The sequence below is a fragment of the Oryzias melastigma genome, linkage group LG24 (genome assembly GCF_002922805.2).
Source record: "Oryzias melastigma strain HK-1 linkage group LG24, ASM292280v2, whole genome shotgun sequence".
NCBI classification, from domain to species: domain Eukaryota; kingdom Metazoa; phylum Chordata; class Actinopteri; order Beloniformes; family Adrianichthyidae; genus Oryzias; species Oryzias melastigma.
Genome location: NC_050535.1, coordinates 21,259,384 through 21,281,399, shown reverse-complemented (window position 1 = coordinate 21,281,399; position 22,016 = coordinate 21,259,384). Strand labels below are relative to the sequence as shown.

The following is a 22,016-nucleotide window of genomic DNA, read 5'->3' as shown; positions in this document are numbered from 1 at the left end:
CTTTAATGTTTTTTTAAGGGTCAAATGTAAGAAAACCAGGTTAACACTTTATAATAATGTTCATTAATAAGCTTTATTAACTCATTGACAAACATTATAAATGTATTTATAGGGTGTTAGTAAGACATTTATTAGCACAATAAGCCGAATAAAGTATATTAACTTACTTGTTAAGATTCGTTAACATCTAAAGTGAAGTGATTGTCAAATTAATAAACTGCTTATTAGCTTAATAAATGTATTACATTTCTTTGACAACATTATATTGCGTGTTTTGCAGCATCTCATTTGAACTGTTACCAAAAATCATAGTGAGGCCGCAAACAACGGCAACCTACATCTAACAAAAACTAATTAAAACATGAAAACACAGAACTTTGAATGAGAGAAGATGGAAGACAAGGATTTGATTTGAAAACATAAACTTACGAATATATTAAAGCAACACAAAGCAGCTGGTAAACCACAGCAGAAGTATCAAAACAAAATAAAAACTTTTTTAGTTATTTTAAAACCTGTTTGCAATGATCAACTTAAATTGCTGTTCTGTGTTCTAGGTCATCTGACTGAAGGTCAAGTTTTTAAGATTTTGCAAGACAAGCTGAACTCCAAGCCGTGCAGGAACCAAGGGTTTGTTCTGGATGGTCTTCCTGAGACCTTCAGTCAGGCATCCATGCTTTTCTCCAGTGAGATTCTACTTTTACTTCCACTTCTCTGTTAACCCGTCTTGCTGTTTAGTACGTTTGGTTTGTCTTTGTTTAGCTGAAGATACAGAGAGTCGGGATTCAGACGTGGAGTCCAGAGCACCAGGATACAACAAGATCATCACTCCAGGTGGGATTTATGTAGAGCTGGGGATCAATAATAATTTCCAGAAACAATTTGATTCCAAAGAGCCTGGATCAATTTGGTTCAATTTTTTTTTCGTTTCTATCGATCCTCTCACTTCAATTTGGAGTTTACACATTTACACACATTTGTTTAGAAATACATTAATAATCTACTACATGTTTTGACTATATTTATATTAATCTGATCCAGTTGACATACTGTAAATGTATCAGTGAAATAATGAGATTGTTAATATCATCCAGTGTTACATGGATTCTCTAAAGGAGAAGTTCTAACTAAAATGTTCAGATCATTAACATTGGAAACATTGTTCTGCTTCTCCTGGAGGACGTTTCAGTTTGGACACTAGGTGGTGATCACGCTATAGCATTACACCTTATTCTACAAGAAGAAGAAAGTAAACTATGTTTTAGACCACAAATAGTTACTTTAAAAATATTTCCTTAAAAGAGTTTGTAAAATTCATGTCTATGAGTTTATAAAGATGTTCATTTAGTCAGTAATGTATGTTTAGTTTGAACAAGCATTAGCATTAGCCGTCCTATGGGAAATTCCATTAAACGTTAGCATCAAGCTAGTGGACTTTACCTTAATGTGCTAAATTGATCATTATTTTTATGAATCAATCTATAAAACTTATATCGATTCAAATTGATTTTATTAACCCAGACCTAGATTTATGTGACCCTAATCCTAAAAATGTTGAGTCGGTTTCTAAAAACTAATATTTTAGCTTTTTTAGGTTTTGGTTGCCCCTGTCATACATGTTGACACAAATTGATCATTTAAAAACAACTGTCTTTGAATTGTGATTAGATTTAGAAAAGGATTTCCCAACAGTTCCTCCACATTTGCTGGTCCACTGGTTTTAAAGGCAGTTGTTCTGTCGTTTCCAGATTACGTCTTTTCCCTGGAGGCGTCCGACGACTTCCTGACTGAACGAGTGCGTGATCTCCCACAGGGCGGGGCTGAGGAGGCTCAGCTGGAGCAGGATGAGCTCCTGTCTCGTCTGTCCAGGTACAGACGGCTGCAGGAGGCAGAGGAAACGGTGCTGGACTTCTTTGATTTTCGTGAAATCCATTCGGAACACATCGGTACGTTCAGTAGAACACCGTCAGCCTCTCTCTGCCAGTGGTAACGCTGAGCTGTTGGTCTGCAGAGCTGAGTGCCGATGATCCGGAGTACGTAGGTGTTGTGAAGAGGATCACAGAGGTGGTAGGACTCCCCAAGAACTACAGCAGGAGTTTCGAGGAGCACAAGGAAGGAGATCCTCTAAAGAAGGAGGCAGAGAGGAGGCAGGTGCTGGCAGCAGAGAGGAGACGCAGGAAGGAGGCTGCTCTGGCTGAGATGGCTGCTCAGCATGAGGCGTGGGTACGGCAGGACAGGAACTTCTCCATCATCCGCACAGGAAGGAACAAACAGCTGCGTCTGTCTTTCAGCATAGAGGCATGCAGGAGGTGCAGCGGCAGGAAAAGGAGCGGCTGGAGGCCGCGGCTCTTCCCCTGAGGATCTACCTGATGGAGTTCGTGGTGCCGACCATCACAGAGGCCATGACGCAGTGCTGCGCGCTCAAACCCGACGACCCAGTCGACTTCCTGGTATTTAAACACGACAAACCGTCCACTTTGCAAAGGCTGCAGACCAGCAGTGATCACCGGTTTGATCTTTGCAGGCTGAGTTTCTGCTAAAGAACGAAGAGGAGTGAGAAGATCTGCTGCAGCGCTTACACCAAAGACTTTCCAAGAGACTTCTAATGTTTTAATCGGTAAATTTTCTCTCATTAACAGAACCTCGTTCAAATGTTCTTCGTTGTTTGTTCCACAGAAAGTGATTTAGTTTATAATCTCTAAAACTTCAAGAGCATTCTTGAAATCTGAAGACCCAAAAATGTAGAAAACTGCTGCACTTCACGCTGTCGAACAGCAGGTGGTGCAAAGAGACTTTTCTAAAGCTCCACAGTGGTTGGTGTGACTGCTGACTGATGTGTTCTGGTGGTGCAGTGGTCACCTCATGTTCTGTAAACCAGCGTCTGCAGACAGACGCCTTTTGTCCTGGTGTTGTTCGACGCGTTTCAAAGGAGGAATTCTGCGGTTCTTCAGAACAAGCTGCCGACTGTCTGCGGATCCCTTCAGGACGGAGACCTCTCTCCAAAACAGAGTAAACACCAAGAATAGAGGATTACAGAACAGCTGTAAACACTCAGAATTACAAAGATTTAAACAGTTAGTCATAAAAAAGAACACTGTCGCAAGAAAAGTCAAAGATATAATCCAGTTACACAACCTTCACACCATCAACGTTAAACAAGCCGAGTTCCCAAACTTATAGAAATGAGGCGTCAGGATTTCCTGCACATCTGGATTTATTCATTCAAGTCTTATGAAATATTAGTTTGTTTGTCAGATTCCTGCTGTATTTGTCTTAAAAGAATAAAGTTATAACTATACAAAACTAACATTGATTCTCCTCTTACATATTTTTCACAGTAAATGGCACAAATGAAAAACTTGCAATTTAAATAAAACATGTTCCTCCTTTAAAAAAGGCAAAAACACACAAAAGAAGAAAAGTAAAACATTTAATAGATGAACTGAAACATGACAAAAACCATGGGAGCATCGAAAAGGTGGCAGAACAGAACAGATGACCTGACGAGGAACAACTAAAATCCAGACACTGAACTAGACTGAAGGTAATTAACTGACATGAAGACGGCGGTAAATCATGACAAACTGACATGACAGAGGGACAATTCAAAACATGACATGACCAAAACCCGTGACAGAACTGACTAACACCAAACCAAAGTCCACAATCCTGACAGTGCCCCTCCCAAAAGGGCCAATCCCAGATGCCCAAAAAATACCACACTTGGTAAGAAGGGACATGGAGGAACAGAAAAAAAAGAACAAGTCCAGAACACAGCTTGGGTTCCTTCAGCCCAGCAGGTGTGAGGGGTGACTTGGTAAGCCCCTCTGCAGGAACAGACGTGTAGAGGAGCAGCCCCGCGATCCTCCTCCAGAACATGCAACGTGGTCAAGGGTGATGAGGAACGACCATATGACAATAAAAAAACCAAAGTCCACAATCCTGACACGAAATAGCCTTGTGAACTACGATGTGAAATAACAGGTGAGAAGCATTTTCACTAGAGCCTTGTGCTTTTGGGGTCCAGATGACCCCACCCTGACATTATAGCGTTATCCTATCCTTGTATTGATTTTCCCTCTTACTATTAACTGTTGTGTTATTTTCTGACGTAGCTCCTCTTTGCTGTTGATCATGACCGTATCTGATCCTGCAGGATAATAGAGATAAACAAGGATCAAAATAATTTGTGACCGTCAAAAAATATTTCTATTAAAAGCATTCCTCTTTTTACAATTTCCCCTTTAAATACCCCGAAAAACAACAAATACCTCTGATTACAACAGATAAATTTAGCCTTAGGTGCAATTAAAACACACGCAGTCAACATGCAGCAATCTGGATCTTGGCTGCTCCTATTACATGTGTCTAACATGAATTTCTATCAGTTTTTGTGCTTGATTGCATTTAAAACACATGAGAATAACATCAATCAAAATAGAACCTGTTAGTATAATATCTGCTCAAATGAAAGGTCAATATTTTTAATAAAACCTCAAATATTAAAAGATTATTCACATTTGTATTTAGATTTGTGAACGATCTAAGAGAGGAAATGAAAATACAGTTCAGCAGGACATTCATAAATAAATATTGTTCATTTTTCTGTTGAAATTGGTAAAGTTACCTTGTATTATTTAAGTAAAATTGTATTAAACAGCGTTCAGATGTCAGCTTTGCTGTTCTAAACCTGAACACTGGAAGTCAATTTTCACATTTTCAGACCTGTCTCCATTTTGTCTGACGTCACCATGAGAAGAGTGTATTGAGTTGGAACAACACTCGTTGTTGTTGAATTTTAACACAGTGTTGAATCTTTATAATTCCAGTGTTTAGTGTTAAAAAAAAAACACAACAGATATTTTTTTAGACACTGAATAAAGTTCAAATCATTTGAACACTAAGTAGTGTAAGTGTGTAATCCCACACACTTGATCTCTTGTGTCTGAGTCCTATTCACACTCACTGCATCCTCATGCACACACTGCCAACTCATAGCCACCCGGAGCAATGTGTGGTTCAGTGTCTTGCCGTCTTCTCCAAGGACACTTTGGCACATGGGAGTGGAAGGCGGAAAACCAAACATAGAATCTTCCAGAAGTTGACAGCTCTACCTCACAAGTTACCACTTGATTAAGGCTGCGACTGACACCTCCCGATTACAAATGCCGCTGTTGAATTTGCTGTAAAACTTGCATTTAGGTTGCCACGCTGTGGAATTGTGGAATTTTTGCCCATAGCCTAAGAAGAGCCTTTTCACTGACCTCGGGAGAATTTGTAGGCCGTGTTTGGACGTTTGACTCACTCTATTGAGGTAGAATACTAATTCTAGGCTCCTATTTAGGCTGAAGACTGCGGTAGCTTAGAACTGGGGGTTCAGTTTCTTTATCAGTACAAGTTAACACAAAGTCTTAGTGTAGGTGTGCAAACGTGTAAGTGGGCCTGTGTGGTTTGTATGTGTGGTCCAGCTCAGAACAGCAGATGTTTGGATGACCACCACTGAAGAGGTTGCTAAAGTGTGTGTGCGTGCATGTTAGACTGCTGCAGGGGTGGAGAAGGCTGTTGTGACTGGAAAGTCAGCAGATAAAACAACACAGTTAGAACCCCCACAGCCCCCACAAGGACTCCCCACCACAAACCCATCATGTTTGTGTCACAGCTCGAGCCTGATCTAAACCCACACCTCCAGTGGACTCAAGTTCTGGGGTTTGAGCTCCTCAGTGTACTACTGTGCAGTAGATTTTCATCCACTTTGTTTTATAAAAGTCTGTGCACGTGGAAACACAAACGCCTACACACCACTGACTGTTTGTCATGCTAATACAAACACCTCACTCTTGTTTTAGGAATAAAGCGGTAAACTATTACAGCGACACATGTCAACCAGACCGACCTCCTCCACAAACCTGTGTTTAACTGCCGTGTTTGCTTTCTTTGGATAATGGAGCAGACATGGCAACCTGACAGCATGTGGACGCTTTACTGTGCGTGCAGACCAGTCACCCATTGAATGCTGCGTCTGTTTCATCCAACAGTTTTTAATATCTGTGAAAGTCTGGTTTCAGGAGGTTCACAATCTGCCTGAGCTGATCGCAGATCTACAGGTCTTCAACATATTTACATAAGTCAAGATCAGTTCATGATACAGCCTATGGAATCAGGATAAGAAAAATACTGCAGAGCAATGCTGATCATACATGAACACAAAATGTGACCAGATAAAGATAAAAAAATTCAAATACAAATTCAGCTTAAAATTAAGAAAGAAAACTGAAAAATTGTTAAAAAATAAAAAGTCAAACAACCTCAATAGAAATGGGATGAATTAAGATAATGTTAATTAAGCTAAAAAAAATGTTGCCCAGAGAGAAGAGAAAAGAAGCTAAATGTTTCTGTACAAGCACATGCTAAAAATACTGCAGGAAAGATCAAAAAGAATGTCTGAAAAAAATGGAATCATAAAGAAATTGCTAAAAATCAGAACTCAGGTGCTAAACCAGCTAAAGGAAGATGATACCCAGAATAACCAAAAAAAAAAAATCAGAAAACTGCTCAAAGAAAAAGTTAAGTTTGTAGAAGTTAAAATCATGTTCTTTTAACTGGTCGCTTTTATAGTAGCAAAATTTTAATTATCATCTCTTTAAAACTTCTTTTTATTGTTTTAGACTAAGAAAAAAAACATTTCAAGAAAAAGAAAACATCATGGAGAAACTCTAGTTTTATGTGCCAATGGTTTCTTGTTTATTGCAGAAGTTACATTATAAATATAATCCAAGATTGTTGAAATCGGCAAAGTAGTCGGCTTTATTTTTTACAATTATTCTATATGTTTAAAAGCAGTCAAACTCCTCACTACAGAATTTCTACACTTTTCTCAAACAGACATGAACATTTTCACACTTTTCTCTTTTGTTTAAACTCTCAAAGTTCGAATCTTCATAGAAAATTAGGTCCAATATAAAAGAATTTAAACAAAAATCTAATTAAAAATCAGAGATTTATGTAAATGTGTCAAACATAAGACATTCTGTACAGAAGACATGGCACAGAGATCCATTGACAGAGATCAACAGCCAATCAGGATACAGAACAGTTGACTGTAAGGAAAAAACGTTTAAAATGACACTAAAAAAGTGCCTGTGAAAGGTGAGCTACGATATAATGAAGGATCACTGCTCGCTTCAAGTTATGCTTTGTTTTAGCTAAGAACATCAAAAGATTTGTTGTGATTTTCACAAGATATGACCCAACAATAATCAGAACATTTAGAAAGTAAAGATTCAGAAGAAAATTTTCATTCTGAAAACTCATTTGATGTGATCGAATCTTTGCAATTTCCAGGATGTCTGCCTGCAGTGAGGGTTAAAGTTCTGAGTTGGAGTTTATATCCTCTAATGAAACATTTTTACCTCTTTGGAGGCTGGAAATTGTTCCCTGTGCCACAAACTGTCCCAGAATGGACTGACTTCAAGCCACTCTTCAGTTCTTCCACCGGCTTACAAACAGTCCCAAAGAGCAGAAAGCAACAACATTTGTGAGGAATGTCATCAACTTAAAAAAAGCCTGTAATCAGCTTTCTGCAGTCTATAAGTGCCTTTTAACTGGACCGAATGATTTTTGTTTCCAAGTTTATGATGTAATGACAGACTTATCATGTAGAAGCAGCTAACAGGAACCAGGTGATCCGTGCTCTGAAACCTGGTGAGATCATTATTCTTGAGAGTCCGTAGCATTCCTGCTGCTCAGAGTGGTTCTGTTCTTCTGCAATGTGCTTTTAATTAAGCTGTTTTTACCATTTAGAATGCAGGGGGTGTATGAGCCAAAATTAACAACCTTCACTATTGAATTACTTACATTAAACTTTGTGGGAAACCTTTAACTTTTATCTGTGTATCTGCTGTTGCTGAGATGACATTAAGTTTAATTTTCTTTGTATTTTCTTCAGATCTAAGAATTCAGCTGCATCATCGTTTTAATATCTTCAGTGCACGAGCCTGTGTTTGGTCCATCACAATAACGTTCTTGGAGCGTCTGTTCAAACTCGTAACTTCTTTAACTGACTGTTCACACGTCTGATGAAAGCACTTATGGTTTAGTCACAACCGTACGAGTGGAAACAAGAGTGGAAAACCTGTACGGGAAACGCAGATGACCCGAACAAAATATCAACATCGTAGACCGTTCAGTTGGTTAGTAAAGTGAAAATATTCAAAAAAAAAAAAGACTGCTGAACATTTTAACGTTTGAATGGTATCTAACTGAAATGATATGTGGGACTTCACTAGTTTGAAAATGCACAAAGTTTTTGAAGGATTCGAGCAATTTCTCATTAATTTTCTATGGGGTATATTTTACGAAATAAATACCAAAAATAACTTCAGAATTAATTTTGCTTTACAGAATTTAGTAATTTTAATCACAAATCTCTGATTAAACTAAGGCTAAGACATCTAAGGAGGGTGAAACTGCTTCAGAAAAATTAAAGGATAAACACTTTTAAAAGTACTTGTGTTCACAGTAGCGTTCCTCTATGATTTGACTTCTGAGCATTTTGGCTCTACAGTCAAACATGGGGCATGTTGAGAGATTTGTGTGTATGTTTGCATCACAAAGGTCACTTTAAGTACCATGTCTAATGTCTTCCTAGCTGTTCTGCTGAGTCAACGGAAGCTTAGATTAAATAAAAGACTGAGACCAGAGCCAAACATCTCCGAGCAGCGACCTCTGTGTGGAGCAACCCGATTACTGGTATTCCAAACACAGGACAGATAATGAAGCAGCTCCTCCCCAAACGCCAGACGAGGATTAACTGTTTTTTGAGTTTACTTTTGGACAAGTTCAGATGATGTTTCAGAGTATCTTTTGTTTTCATGAACATTTCAAAGTCTGAACTTATATCAAGTCATAGACCCAAGACCCTTCAACACCAGAGCTGTTGGATTACTGTAACTCCTTGACTGTTTACGTGATTCTTGTAATTCCAACGGATTCTGAAAGCTGAGAAAAGTGGAATCCACTGAAATTACGTTAATTGCTCAAACAGTTGCAGAGTTGCCAAGATTTAAAGGGTGTGTTATTTCCTGTCCACCAGTGGTAAAGGGGTAACTCTTTCCTCAGTGTGACCAACTGGGATAGCCTTTAGCAGGGTCGTTCAGGCCTGATCTTCAGGTCAGGTTCACCAAGGCATCCTCAGGGATCTCATGAGGTACTAGCATGCAATGTCAGGTTTTTCCCACTAGCAAAAGGCAAGTGCCAGATGCTCGGTGGCAATGGGGCAGTGCCATGACAACGCTTCTTCTTTTTTATCTTTTGGCTGCTCCCTTTAGGGAGCCATGATGAGTCATCTGTCTCCATCAAGCCCTGTAGCATGGATCCTGCTTGCTCACACCAACCACCCTCATGTCATCTATCAACCCACTCTTTGGTCTTCCTCAGGACCTCTTTCCTGGTTTCTCCAACCTCTTTTATCTCCAGAACATCCACCATGATCTGTTCCTCTGATGGATTCATTCCTGATCCATCCTGGTCTCTCCCAAAGAGAACCTCAACATCTTCATCTCTACTGTGTAGCATTACACCCTTGGAAACAACTGTGATAACCTGTGTTGACCATTTGATCACCCAACTTTTATGTGGAGTGCCTCTTCTCAAGATAACGAAGTCCTCTCCCAGCAAGGGGGGCATAAAGTTGTCTGAAACCCCCATCTCCCACTTGGATGTAAGTCATTAAACCGGGCCAGAACCCTGACTATTTAGCATTCAAAACTCTGGTTAATTTCAGCCTGTCAACTTCAAAAAAGTCTTGGTTCCAGCAGACTGACCCCCTGGAGAGTGGAAGAATTCCCGACAGACTCTCAGAGTCCTTTGTTTGAAACATGTGACCCTTCATAACTTTTCTTATGTTTTAAATCACAGGGCTTTTGTTCATTGGATCTAACATGTAAAACATCTCTCTACAGCACCAAGAAATGTCATATTATTACATGTGTGTAATCAAACCTTTATTCCTTACAGAAGAAGATTCACAACTACTTTGAGGTTAAAATCCATTAATTAATCATGTGTAACCGTCAAAGCTTGGAGAATTGCTTTTCTGTGTTTATGTGGACTTTGGGAAAAGTTTTATGTGCCACATACAGGATCCACACATACATATAGGGTTTTACAAACTTTTTGACAACTTTGTTTGATAGAAACCACTTTTGTTGTTAATTCAGCATTACGAATAAACACATCCACAGACCAGAATAAAGTTACACCCCTGATATTTGCATAGACAGAGCTCATTGGGACATGCAAATTACCTCCAATCATAAAGTACCTCAAATCCCCACGGATTGGGCGATTCTGGCCCTGCCTCCCAAATTCAAAACCCTGGCGCGCACGCCAGAGCAAGCTGCTTCTCAGGCTCAACAACACGTGTTACGGCCACCTTGGCCGTTCCAGGGAGGAGCGTGTTTCCGACTCGCAATCAAAAAATAAAGTACTCGCGGAGATCATCTTGTAAAAATAAAAGTTGGTTTATTTTCAAAACGAGTCCGTGGTTGGCTTCCTGTAACAAAAAAATGATCAATGTCTCTGGTGTTCTGTTTGCTATTTGTTCTGATTATCTGCGTGCTTTGCGATTATGAAAAAACCTTTTGCTCCTCATCCTCCTGGCTTCCACGCCAAGTTAAATGGGCTCACCTGGCTGCAGGTGGCTGCTGATTGTGGGGAGGAGCCAATTACAAATATAAACTACATAAACATAAACTATCTAATTTCATAATTATTTTATCCAAATAAATTGTAAATTTCATACATCCACTAAAGTAAATCTACATGGCTCCAACATTCCGGCCCCTAATTGTTGCAACGATAGTAAGACAATTACTAATATTAATATTAACTAATTAATCGGAGCCAATTCATCAAATCCCCATTTAAATAATAATAACGATAATAAAGTATGGCTATAAGCTACTGCTTATGCTACTCTGAACCTGATCTTAGAACTAAGATGAAATCCAGGTCAAAAGGTCTGTATAGTCTCTGATTACGTCAGAGTCTTGTTACTGTCTGTACTGTCAGTCAGTCTGCAGCAAGCATAGCTTACTTATGGGTCTTTGAAGGACGGTGGTCTTGGTTTTCACCAAGACGCTTCTCACGAAACCCTGAGCGTCAGGAAAGGTCTTCATCACACGTCCCATAGTCCATGAACTTCTTGGTGCGTTGTCATCAACAATGATGACAAGGTCGTCAGGTTGAAGATTTCGTGTCTTGTGGTGCCATTTATTTCTCTCTTGTAAGAGGGGAAGATATTCCTTAATCCATCTTTTCCAAAAAAGATCTGCTAAATATTGTGCTTGTCTCCATCTTCTTCTTGAATAAAGATCTTCTTTAATGAAAAGTCCTGGTGGCAGAGTTGCTTTCGTTTTCAGTTGGAGTAGGTGATTCGGCGTTAAGGGTTCCAAATCTTTGGGGTCATTTGAAGCTGGTGTGATTGGTCGATCATTTAATATTGCTTCAACCTCACACAGTGCCGTCTGTAGCGTTTCATCATCCAATGTCTGTTGCTTTAGAACTGACATGAGAGTCCTTTTGACTAGTTTGATTAGTCTTTCCCATACTCCTCCATGGTGTGCTCCTAGAGGCGGATTAAAGATCCATTTCACACCGTCCAACAAAAGCGAATCACTTAGCCTCTTTTCATTTATTTCCTTTAACACATCTTTTAGCTCTCTTTGTGCTCCAACAAAGTTGGTTCCGCAGTCTGTTCTGATGCTCAGAACTGGTCCTCTTCGGCAAATGAATTTGCGAATCACATTAATGCAAGAGTCTGTGGTGAGAGAATGCGCCATCTCTAAATGTACAGCTCGACTCACCAGACAGGTGAAGATGACTCCCCATCGTTTCACATGTGATCTTCCTCGTTTTACATCTATAGGTCCAAAGTAGTCAATTCCAACATGACTGAAGGGTGGCAGATCTGGTTTAATACGATCTTCAGGCAAGTCTGCCATCTTTTGCACTGCAGGTTTTGCTTGCATACGTTGGCAGTAGACACATTTTCTGATGATCTTTCTGGCAAGAGTGTTAGCATGTGGCAGCCAAAACCTTTGTCTTAATCGAGACAACATGTGATTTCTTCCAAAGTGACCTACTTGGTGATGAATGTGCCGAAGGATGAGAGTTGATACTCTGGAAGTCTTTGGTAAAATTATTGGATTAATTTGATCTTCAGAGATCGTAGCTTTATTTATTCGACCTCCAACTCTTAGGATGCCTTTTTCCATGATGGGATCTAGCCTGGAGATGGAACTCTTCAAACTCACAGGTTTTCCTTGTTCCAGCAAGTCAACCTCCTTTCTAAAGTGGTGACATTGTTCGAAACGAATTAGTGCTTTCTCAGCCTCTCTGATATTCTCTATGTCCAAGTGTCCTGTGTCTCTGGTTGTCTGGCATTCATGCCATTTTGCCTTCAAAGATTGGTTCTGAAGCAGTCTTCCAGATTTTCTCTGACTTATTATATGCAGTCCTTTTCTCACTTTCAGTATCCATGCCACGGCTCTCAGAAGTTTGCTCCATGAAGAAAAGTAGTTGATCAAAGTGTTCACTGGATTTTCCTTTTCTACGTTCAAACTGTGAACTATGGCGATTTTCTTTACCTCAGGGTCCTCTTCTGAAATCACATCAGTGTCGTGTGATGAATTTGGCCATTCAGTTTTTGTCTTTTGTAGAAACGTTGGTCCTTTAAGCCATCTTGATTTCAAGAATGAGTCCACATGCAGTCCACGGGAAGCATCATCTGCAGGGTTCTCTTTTGAGTTCACATGTCGCCATTGTTTGGGAAATGAAAGGTCATGAATTATTGCCAGTCTGTTCGACACAAAGGTATGGAATCTTGAGGTTTGGTTGTGGATGTATTTAAGTACAGCTGTACTATCTGTCCAGAAGGTGGAGTCGTTGAGTGACATTTGCATTTCTTTTCTCAGCATCCGATCAATCTTCACAGCCAGCGTTGCTGCAGTGAGCTCCAGCCGAGGAACTGTGATCTGCTTGATTGGAGCCACTCGAGCCTTTCCAAAAACAAAGGCAATGTGGATTTGGTTTTGGCTGGTTGTGAATCTAAGGTAGCTTACTGTTCCATAACCTGATTCACTTGCATCACAAAAATGATGAAGTTCGGCTTGTTCAACAGAATCTACGTTCTTTGGAGTCATGCATCTGTCAATGTGAAATCCAGTTAGCTGGTTCAACTCTCTCAACCATCTTTGCCAGGACTTTGTGTATTCTTCTGGGATGGTTTCATCCCACCCACATTTGGATTTGCAGAGTTCTTGAAGGATTTGCTTAGCTTTTAGCACAAATGGTGCAAGAAACCCAAGTGGATCATAAGCAGAACCTACTACAGACAAGATTCCTCTTTTCGTGGCAGGTTTTTCTTTTGCAGCAGCCTTGAATACAAACGTATCCTCTTTAACGTTCCACTGCAATCCAAGTGCTCGTTCAATCAGGCCATGCTCTTTACCCAGATCCATTTCTTGCATCAGCGGAGCTCGGCGACAGGCAGGAATTGATTCCAGAACTTCGTGGCTGTTGCTGACCCACCTTGTCAATGTAAATCCACCTCTTTTGCAAGCACTTTCTAGATCTTTACAGAACTTGGTTGCATGATCAACTTTGATCAGTGATTTGAGACAATCATCAACGTAAAAGTTGGTTTTGATTGTTTGCAACACTTCTTCATCATAATGGGATTTGTTGTCTTCTGCTGTTTGACGCAGTGCAAAGTTGGCGATGCTTGGAGAGGACACTGCTCCAAAAAGGTGGACGTTCATCCTGTACACCTCCAATTCTTTGCTGATATTTCCATTAGGCCACCACAAAAAACGTAGATAATTTCTGTCCGACTTATTGACGCACACTTGGTAGAACATTGCTTCGATGTCAGCCATAACTGCAATTTGTCCTTGCCTGAATCTCAGAAGAACTCCAATAAGCGTGTTTGTTAAGTCGGGTCCTTGGAGAAGTTCATCATTTAGAGAAGTTCCCTGATACGATGCAGTGCAGTCAAACACAACTCGAAGTTTGAGTTTTTTCTTATGGTAGACACCATGATGCGGTATGTACCATACATGTCCATCATTGTTGGTAATTTGATCTTGTGGTACTTTCTCTGCATATCCTTTCTCGAGCATATCCTCCATGAATGCTGTGTATTCAGATGCATATTCTGAATCCCTTTTGAAGCGCCTTTTAAGACTTTGGGTGCGTTCTTTAGCCATCGTGTAATTGTTTGGCAGGGCCTTATATTTGTTCTTCAGTGGCAGAGGCAAGTGGTAATGTCCATCTTTGTAACATACAGAATTTGTTACTATCTTCATGAATTGCTTATCTTCTACTGACATTTCTCTCTTTTCTTCATATTTGTTTTCAGAGAAGTCTTGGTTGTACTGTTCCACCAGCAAGTCTCTTAGTTCCAAAACAGAGATGCGGTTAGATGTTACTGCGACTGGTTCAGTTGTGGGACTTGTCTTTAGTGGTCCACTGACAACCCATCCTAACAATGTCTTCCAGGCAAATGGTCCATCATTTTCACTATTCACAACATGCCATGGTTCAATTGCTTTTGGGACGTTGGTTCCTATGAGTAGGTCAATGTCAGCATCAATTCTTTTCAGTTTGACTTCTTTGAGATGAGGCCATTTCTTCAAGTCCTTTTCTGTGATGATGTTGCCTTTGGATACAGGTATTTGACCTTGTGTGTAAACCTTTGGCAGATCCAAATAAACATCTCCATTTAAATTTCCTACTTCCAGTCCAGTAATTTCATAGGTTTTTGTTGGTGTCTCCTGTCCCATTGTCTGTAGAATAATTGTTGTCTTGCGTCCTTTAGCGTTGAGCTGATCCATTAGTTTTGTGGTACAAAACGTCGCTGTACTTCCAGGGTCTAAGAATGCATAGGTCAGTATGCTCCTGTTGCTTCTTGCCAGTTTGACTCGAACAGGGACAACTGCAAGTGCAAAGTCTTTTCCGGCCCCAGTTGCATCCTGAGCTGAAATAAGCGCATTGCTTATTGAAGTTTCCTTTGTCATTGTTTCCTCTTCTTTTGTCTTTACATTTTCTTTGTGTAGAATTGTTGGATGTTTCATTTGACATACTTGACATGTTAGTCTCTTTTTACAGTCTTTGCTCAAATGTCCTCTAAGTAAACATCCAAAACAATGTCCTTTGGTTTTCAGAAAATCAACTCTGTCTTTGTGTTCTTGTAATCTCAACTTTCTGCATTCACTTATTGCATGCTTTCCTTGACAATAGCCACAGGATTGAGAAACTTTGAGTTCATCTTGTTGCTTTAGATTGACAGATGATTTTGCCGATGTGTTTTCACTTTCAGTGTTCACAGCCACAGAAGTCGCAAAACTGCTGTTTCTTGGTTTTGATGTTCTTGTTTCAAGCGCTTTGTTTCTTGAGAGTGTCTTTTTTGCAGGATTTTGGTCTTGAATGTCACCAAACAACGGATCCATCATTAATCTGGCTTGTCTCTCCACAAATTCAACCAGATGCTGAAACTTGACTCTCCTTTGGGACCTTAGTTGCATTTCATATGCTGCTGTGCGCCATTTTTCACGAAGTTTATAGGGCAGTTTTGAAGCAATTAATCTTAAATTTGAGGAATTGTCAAGTTCATCCATATAGTTTAAATCTTGCATTACATTCCAGCATCCTCTCAAATACAATGCATAGGCATGTAGTGCTTTTTTATCCTCAGCTTTAATCACAGACCAGTTCACTGCCTTGTCTAAATAAGCTTGTGAAATCTTTATTTCATTCCCGAAGTAGTCTTTCAAGAGACGTTTGGCTTCACCATAACCTCTATTTGCATCCATATGTAAGCAACTGCGAACAAGGTCACGTGGCAAACCTGATGTAAATTGTTCTAAATAGTACAGTCTATCATGATTGTTATTAGTTTTTTCTTCAATCAGATGTTGGAATGCGTTCATAAAAGACAGGTATGTCAGAGGATCACCATCAAAAACTGTGAGATTTCTAACAGGCAGCGATGACAATTTTTGTTGTGAAATTATCAGCTGAGCAATGTCGGTTTGAGCTTGATTTGAATTGTTGCTTGCATTGTGGCTAATTTTAGCTCTTGATGTCTGAGGGGGGCTCAGAGTTGGTTGACGTACGTTTGCTCTTCTCCTTAACGCTTGAATTGGTGTAGTATTGATGAAAGTCTGTAGTGGTGTTTTTGGTGCACTGTCCAGTCTTTTGAATTCCTCCTCTGTTTCGTCCTCTTCATCAACATTATTCTCTTCAACAGGAGATCTTTCATCCTTATGTTGCTCCTGTTTGTATTGGTCAAGGTATTCATTCATGCCATCTTCTTGTTTGTCCACATTCTCACCATCATCTTGCAGAGCTAAGATCTTTGCATTAGCTGCAGCAAGTTTTCCTTCTATTTCAACTTGTTCCAGTTGACTTCTTAACTCCGCTTCCTTTAGCAGTAGAATGTGTTTTCTCTTCAAAGCTGCCGCCTCAGCTTCAAGTGCAGCATGTTCAGCCTTGGCCTTCAGTTTGGCAGAATGAGTAGATGAGGACCCAGATAATGAGCTGGTTTGTGACACACTGTCTTGTGGTCTAACTTTGGTTTGTGCAACATGATGTTCTCTCCATTCTTTGAATTCTTTAATGAAATATTCAATGTTCATCATTCTTGGTTCAAACCAGTCTTCATAATCAGTTATTTTATCTTCTTCAGACAAAAACTCTTGCACACATTTATGAACACTTCTGAATTGATGCACAGACTCCATAAACGCTTCATAGTTTCTGTTTAAGTCATCAAGGTTCACATCATCCACCATCAGGGATTTGATTTCGTTCCTCTTGCGCGTGCATACAGCCAGCTTGGCACGTCGTGACGCCATGCACGCTGACAGCCGCTGCTCCGCCTCCTGTTCCTGCTCAGCGCCCCGCATTGTCTTTCATAAACAAAGCAAACTTCTTCAACAAAGCAAAACGGGTTACTCTCCTTTAGTGACCCTTGGTTTCATTTATGAACATGTCCAAAAAACACCGCTGATCGTTCATTCATAAACGCAATCAGCTGATTCCATTACTCACGCTCCGTTGCTCAGCTGATGTGTTGCGCAACACCTCCTCAGCGCTGGCGTCTTTACTTTGCAGCTGAATGTTTGAGCGCCGAATCTCCAGAAAAAAGTCCGGTTTCTTGAGTCTTGCAGGTTTTTTCATAACTTGTTACGGCCACCTTGGCCGTTCCAGGGAGGAGCGTGTTTCCGACTCGCAATCAAAAAATAAAGTACTCGCGGAGATCATCTTGTAAAAATAAAAGTTGGTTTATTTTCAAAACGAGTCCGTGGTTGGCTTCCTGTAACAAAAAAATGATCAATGTCTCTGGTGTTCTGTTTGCTATTTGTTCTGATTATCTGCGTGCTTTGCGATTATGAAAAAACCTTTTGCTCCTCATCCTCCTGGCTTCCACGCCAAGTTAAATGGGCTCACCTGGCTGCAGGTGGCTGCTGATTGTGGGGAGGAGCCAATTACAAATATAAACTACATAAACATAAACTATCTAATTTCATAATTATTTTATCCAAATAAATTGTAAATTTCATACATCCACTAAAGTAAATCTACATGGCTCCAACAACACGCCTCTAAGCCAACAGGCTGACAAGCCAGAAGCCAGAACAGGAACAGAACAGAAACCTCACAAGTTCTTTCAGTCTTAAGATCATGTTTTTTTTGCGCGCTTTCTTCCTTTTCAACATTTTTGTCTCCAGTTTATTTCATAGACTGATTCCAACATTTTACCATTTTTGATGCTTTTATTTTGAAACTGATTTTTTTGGCCAGACCATTCGATACGTTTCATTGTCCGGCCAGCTTTGCGACTTATACTTTTTGGTCACAAAACGGAATAGAGAAATCGTTCGACCACCCCAGAAGCTAAGTGACTGAACGGAGCAGAACCAGCATAACCATAGGTTCCCTTTCCTTCTACGCCTGGCTGCAGATCTCGCCTCCACGGCCCGCCTGAAGCATCCAGCTAAGAACGGGATCAACCACCCTTCCTGGCAGAGCAGACCCAGATCTCCAGACCGCATGGTGAGAAGTCGAACTTCGCTCATACAGTCAACTGCTGGTGGTTAGAACAAAGATTAACTATTTTTGTAAGAGTAACATCTTTGCCCCGTTTTGAATTCCCCCTTTTAAGAATAGCTTATTCTCAGCTCAGTAACAACACAACACACACTTAATGCAGCCAAACACTTAGCATTTCTCACCTTAATATTGTATGTCTTTTCTTCTCATTTATCTATTTCTAGTTATTGGTTAAAGCTAGGGCTGCACGGTGGTGCAGTGGTTAGCGCTCTTGCCTCACAGCGAGAAGGCCCCGGTTCGAATCCCGGCTGGGACCTTTCTGTGTGGAGTTTGCATGTTCTCCCCGTGCATGCGTGGGTTTTCACCGGGGACTCCGGCTTCCTCCCACCATCCAAAAACATGCTTCATAGGTGAATTGGTGACTCTAAATTGCCCCTAGGTGTGAATGTGAGAGTGAAGCTATACTATATTCTGTGTTCCACATATGTTCATTGCTTTCCATGCTTTTACGTCCAGTACTTCTGCTTGTTTAACCTCATGTTATTCAATAAATATTCAAAAGGACGTCGTTGTTCAGAGATCATTATTTTTCTTCTTTGCGGTAAAGTCCCTTCAAGGGTAAAGATACTTAGGCTAAAGTTGAGAGACTGATTAATTGATTACTTTACTGATTGGAAGTAGCGGCTGATCACTAATGAGTATTATAGCTGACTAACTATTGGTGACGTCATCGAGTGGAAGTAAGATCTGAATTCAAAGACTATTTTTCCATAACTCTCCGTTTGCAGAGGTAAATGTGGGCAAGAGGAAGAATTCGGATTTGGTCTTGTTGCATTCTTCCAAAGTTAAAGTTGCTTCTGATGAAAGAAAATACTCATGACAATTATAAGATATAAGTGGTTCTCAATGGGTTTTTTTTGTCATGTTTGAGTTCATTTAATATTTTAAGTTTCTGCCACCAAGCCCGGTCCACCACTTCCTGACACATACAGGTTCTTACCGGATTTTACAGCTGCAGACAGCCCATATCTCATCATGAGGGAGATTCTTCCTAAACTTTATCTTGTGCATCCTTAAAATGTAAAAGCTGTCACAGTTCTGCACCGTCTGCAAATGCCAGAACTTCAAAAACTGTTACTAACATCTTGACATAAACAGCATCCATCTCTTTTAAGCACAAAGAGCTTTGCACTTCATTTTAGGGCCAAAATCTTTCACAAAAGTCTTGGGGTTTTCACAAACTAAGCATAAAAATCTTCATTTGAAGGAAACTTTTGTCTTCAGCTGGAAAACGTGGTGGGTAAAATTTATTTTTCTAACTTTACATGATGGTAAAGGTTTAAGCAAACGTGTTTTCACTTAACTAACCAAATGTCGGGTTTCCAGTTGTCAGCTGTTATGGGGCTTCGACAGAATTTAGCCGCCTAAACCAAACAAGAGATGCAATAAGAGAAAAACCCACCAACCCACAACAGGACCACCACTGAGCTGCAGCTGAAAGGCTCTGATGATATCCAGAACCCAACCATTTCAGCAATTAGATTCAAATTAACTGTTTAGCAAAACCACACAGCAAAATACGGCAGGAAATTTATTTTGTAAACAAAACATCTCAGAGGCTAAAATAGAGGATTACATGTCTAATTTCCACTTTAATTAAAAATCTAAGAAGTTATGGAAGAACAGTTCAACAAAACTGGTCAGGAATTTCTTTGTATGAAATCTAAAGCAATCTTTTCTGACATTTTTTTTACTCAACTATATAATTGTCTTCTATAGAACACCCGGAGACCCAAATGGACTCCTCTGTCTTGCATTTAAAGGTTACCGTAGACGGGCTAAGAGAAAGGGAGTTCTGAACTGCTCCTGGTGCTTCGGCACAAACTCTCCTGTACTCAGCATGCCTGCGGCCCTCTCCTCTTCACTCTCTGCCAACAGAAATATTGTTTCCAGCTGGATGACTCCGGGAGTTCATAAGGTCTTTGCAGCTGTTTTTGTCCATGAGGTACTTTTTGTGAGCCTGTTTGTATCAGAGGATTCTACTTAAAATTTCACTTCCAGATCCAACTGATAAAGGAGAACAAACAGGACTGGCTTCAGGAAACTTCTCAGACAAACATCAATGGTTAAGAACAATACAAAATAGAAGGTTTTACTCTACTTTGTTAGCTGCTGACTCATCGTCTGTCTTATTAAGTCACCTGTGATGCAGTTGAAAGGGTGAGGGTGTTTTCACAGCTGTCGATGTAATGAGCGTTTTTGGTGCCTGTCAAGTCAACGGTTAGCTAACGTCTGAAGCTGTGCAGCTCACAGCATGTTAGGTAACCTATGGCAACCCTGGCCGATTTAACCCTTCAACACCTGGTGACCCTGAAACACAACATTTTTATCATACTGTACATTTCCAACCATTAATGCGATCAACATATTTTCACCAGATTTTGAAAATCTATTATGTTGATCGCATTAACAATCGAAAAGTAAACACTGGACCTCCTGGGTTAAAGGGTTATAAAGGGTTAATGACTGAATTGACAAAAACCGGACCTGAAAGGCTTCTGGAGGAGCTCGAACTTTAGTCTAAATTCTCTTAAATTTCATCAACACAAGGTTCAGTCCTTGGACCAAAGTGGTTTTCACTATACATTAATTATATTTTTTTGACGTCAACAAAGTTGAGATTTATTATGTTTGCTGATTATACTAAAATGTTTTGTTCAGGAAAAACTATTGATGAACTATTGAAGGTTGCTAAACATGAATTTAATTTGATTAAGAAATAGTTTGATTATAACAAGTTATCTCTAAATGAAAACAAGACTAAATGTATTATATTTTCTGGAAATAGAAAGATTGGAAATGCTAAATTATATTTAAATGGTGCAGAAATACAATATGTTACAGAAGTAACATTTTTAGGATTAATAATTGATGATAAATTGTCTTGGATTCTCACATAAATTACATAAAACATAAAGTTTCTAGATCTGTTGGTATTCTGTTTAAAATCAGTGATGCACTAAACAAAAGAGCTTATATCTTGTTTAGTGTTGATTAGTTGTTTCGTATCTTTCAGATTGTGTAGAGATTTGGGGAAATGCAGGAAAAACTATCATTGAATCTTTGGTTAAATTACAGAAGAAACAATTAGAATAGTTAACAGAACAGGATATTGTGAACCAACAAATTCTTTATTTTGTTCGAATAAAAGTTTACAATTAAAGAAAGTTGTTTATGTTAAGGTATTAGAAATTTTCTATAGAGTAAAAATAATTTAGGTTAAAAAATATACAGAAATTATTTACTTTAGGAGTTATAATTTAAGAGGTATTTTATACTTTGAACAGGTTAAAGTTCAAACCAATGTTAAGATGAGATGTGTTTCAGTTCTTGGAGTAAAATTATGGAATGTCTTGAGTGATGAATTCAAATTAAGTACTTTGCTTTTGCAGTTTAAAAAAAGTTTAAAACATAAATGTATAAGTGATTACAATACATCCATCCATCCATTTTCCTGTCCGCTACTCCCCTTTCGGGGTCGCGGGGGTGCTGGAGCCTATCCCGGCCACTAAAGGGCGAAGGCGGGGTTCACCCTGGACAGGTCTCCAGTCTGTCTCAGGGCCTCAATGACACACACATCCACTCTCACATTCACACCTAGATGCAATTTAGAGTCACCAGTTAACCTATGAAGCATGTTTTTGGACGGTGGGAGGAAGCCGGAGTCCCCGGTGAAAACCCACGCATGCACGGGGAGAACATGCAAACTCCACACAGAAAGGTCCCAGCCGGGAGTCGAACCGGGGCCTTCTCGCTGTGAGGCAAGAGCGCTAACCACTGCACCACCGTGCAGCCCCGATTACAATACACATATGTAAAATTATTTGATTTACTTGTATCTG

The 22,016-nt window shown here is 39.8% G+C and overlaps 1 protein-coding gene across 5 annotated transcripts in view; it reads left to right on the top strand.

Annotated features, from left to right (window-relative positions):
• Window positions 1-22,016, top strand: part of LOC112157752 (adenylate kinase 7) — a 38,718-nt gene that overhangs the window by 7,144 nt on the left and 9,558 nt on the right. For 3 of the 5 annotated variants that reach the window (XM_024290727.2, XM_024290726.2, XM_024290725.2), the window contains 6 exons: window positions 558-686; window positions 763-834; window positions 1,749-1,946; window positions 2,012-2,223; window positions 2,292-2,450; window positions 2,525-3,307. In XM_024290727.2, coding sequence (XP_024146495.1) covers window positions 558-686; window positions 763-834; window positions 1,749-1,946; window positions 2,012-2,223; window positions 2,292-2,450; window positions 2,525-2,557 — 803 coding nt within the window. In that variant the 3' untranslated portion in view covers window positions 2,558-3,307. Of the gene's footprint in view, window positions 1-557; window positions 687-762; window positions 835-1,748; window positions 1,947-2,011; window positions 2,224-2,291; window positions 2,451-2,524; window positions 3,308-18,025; window positions 18,118-22,016 lie in introns of those variants that run through there. The other 2 variants (XR_004947270.1, XR_002921203.2) reach the window with 2 other exon arrangements.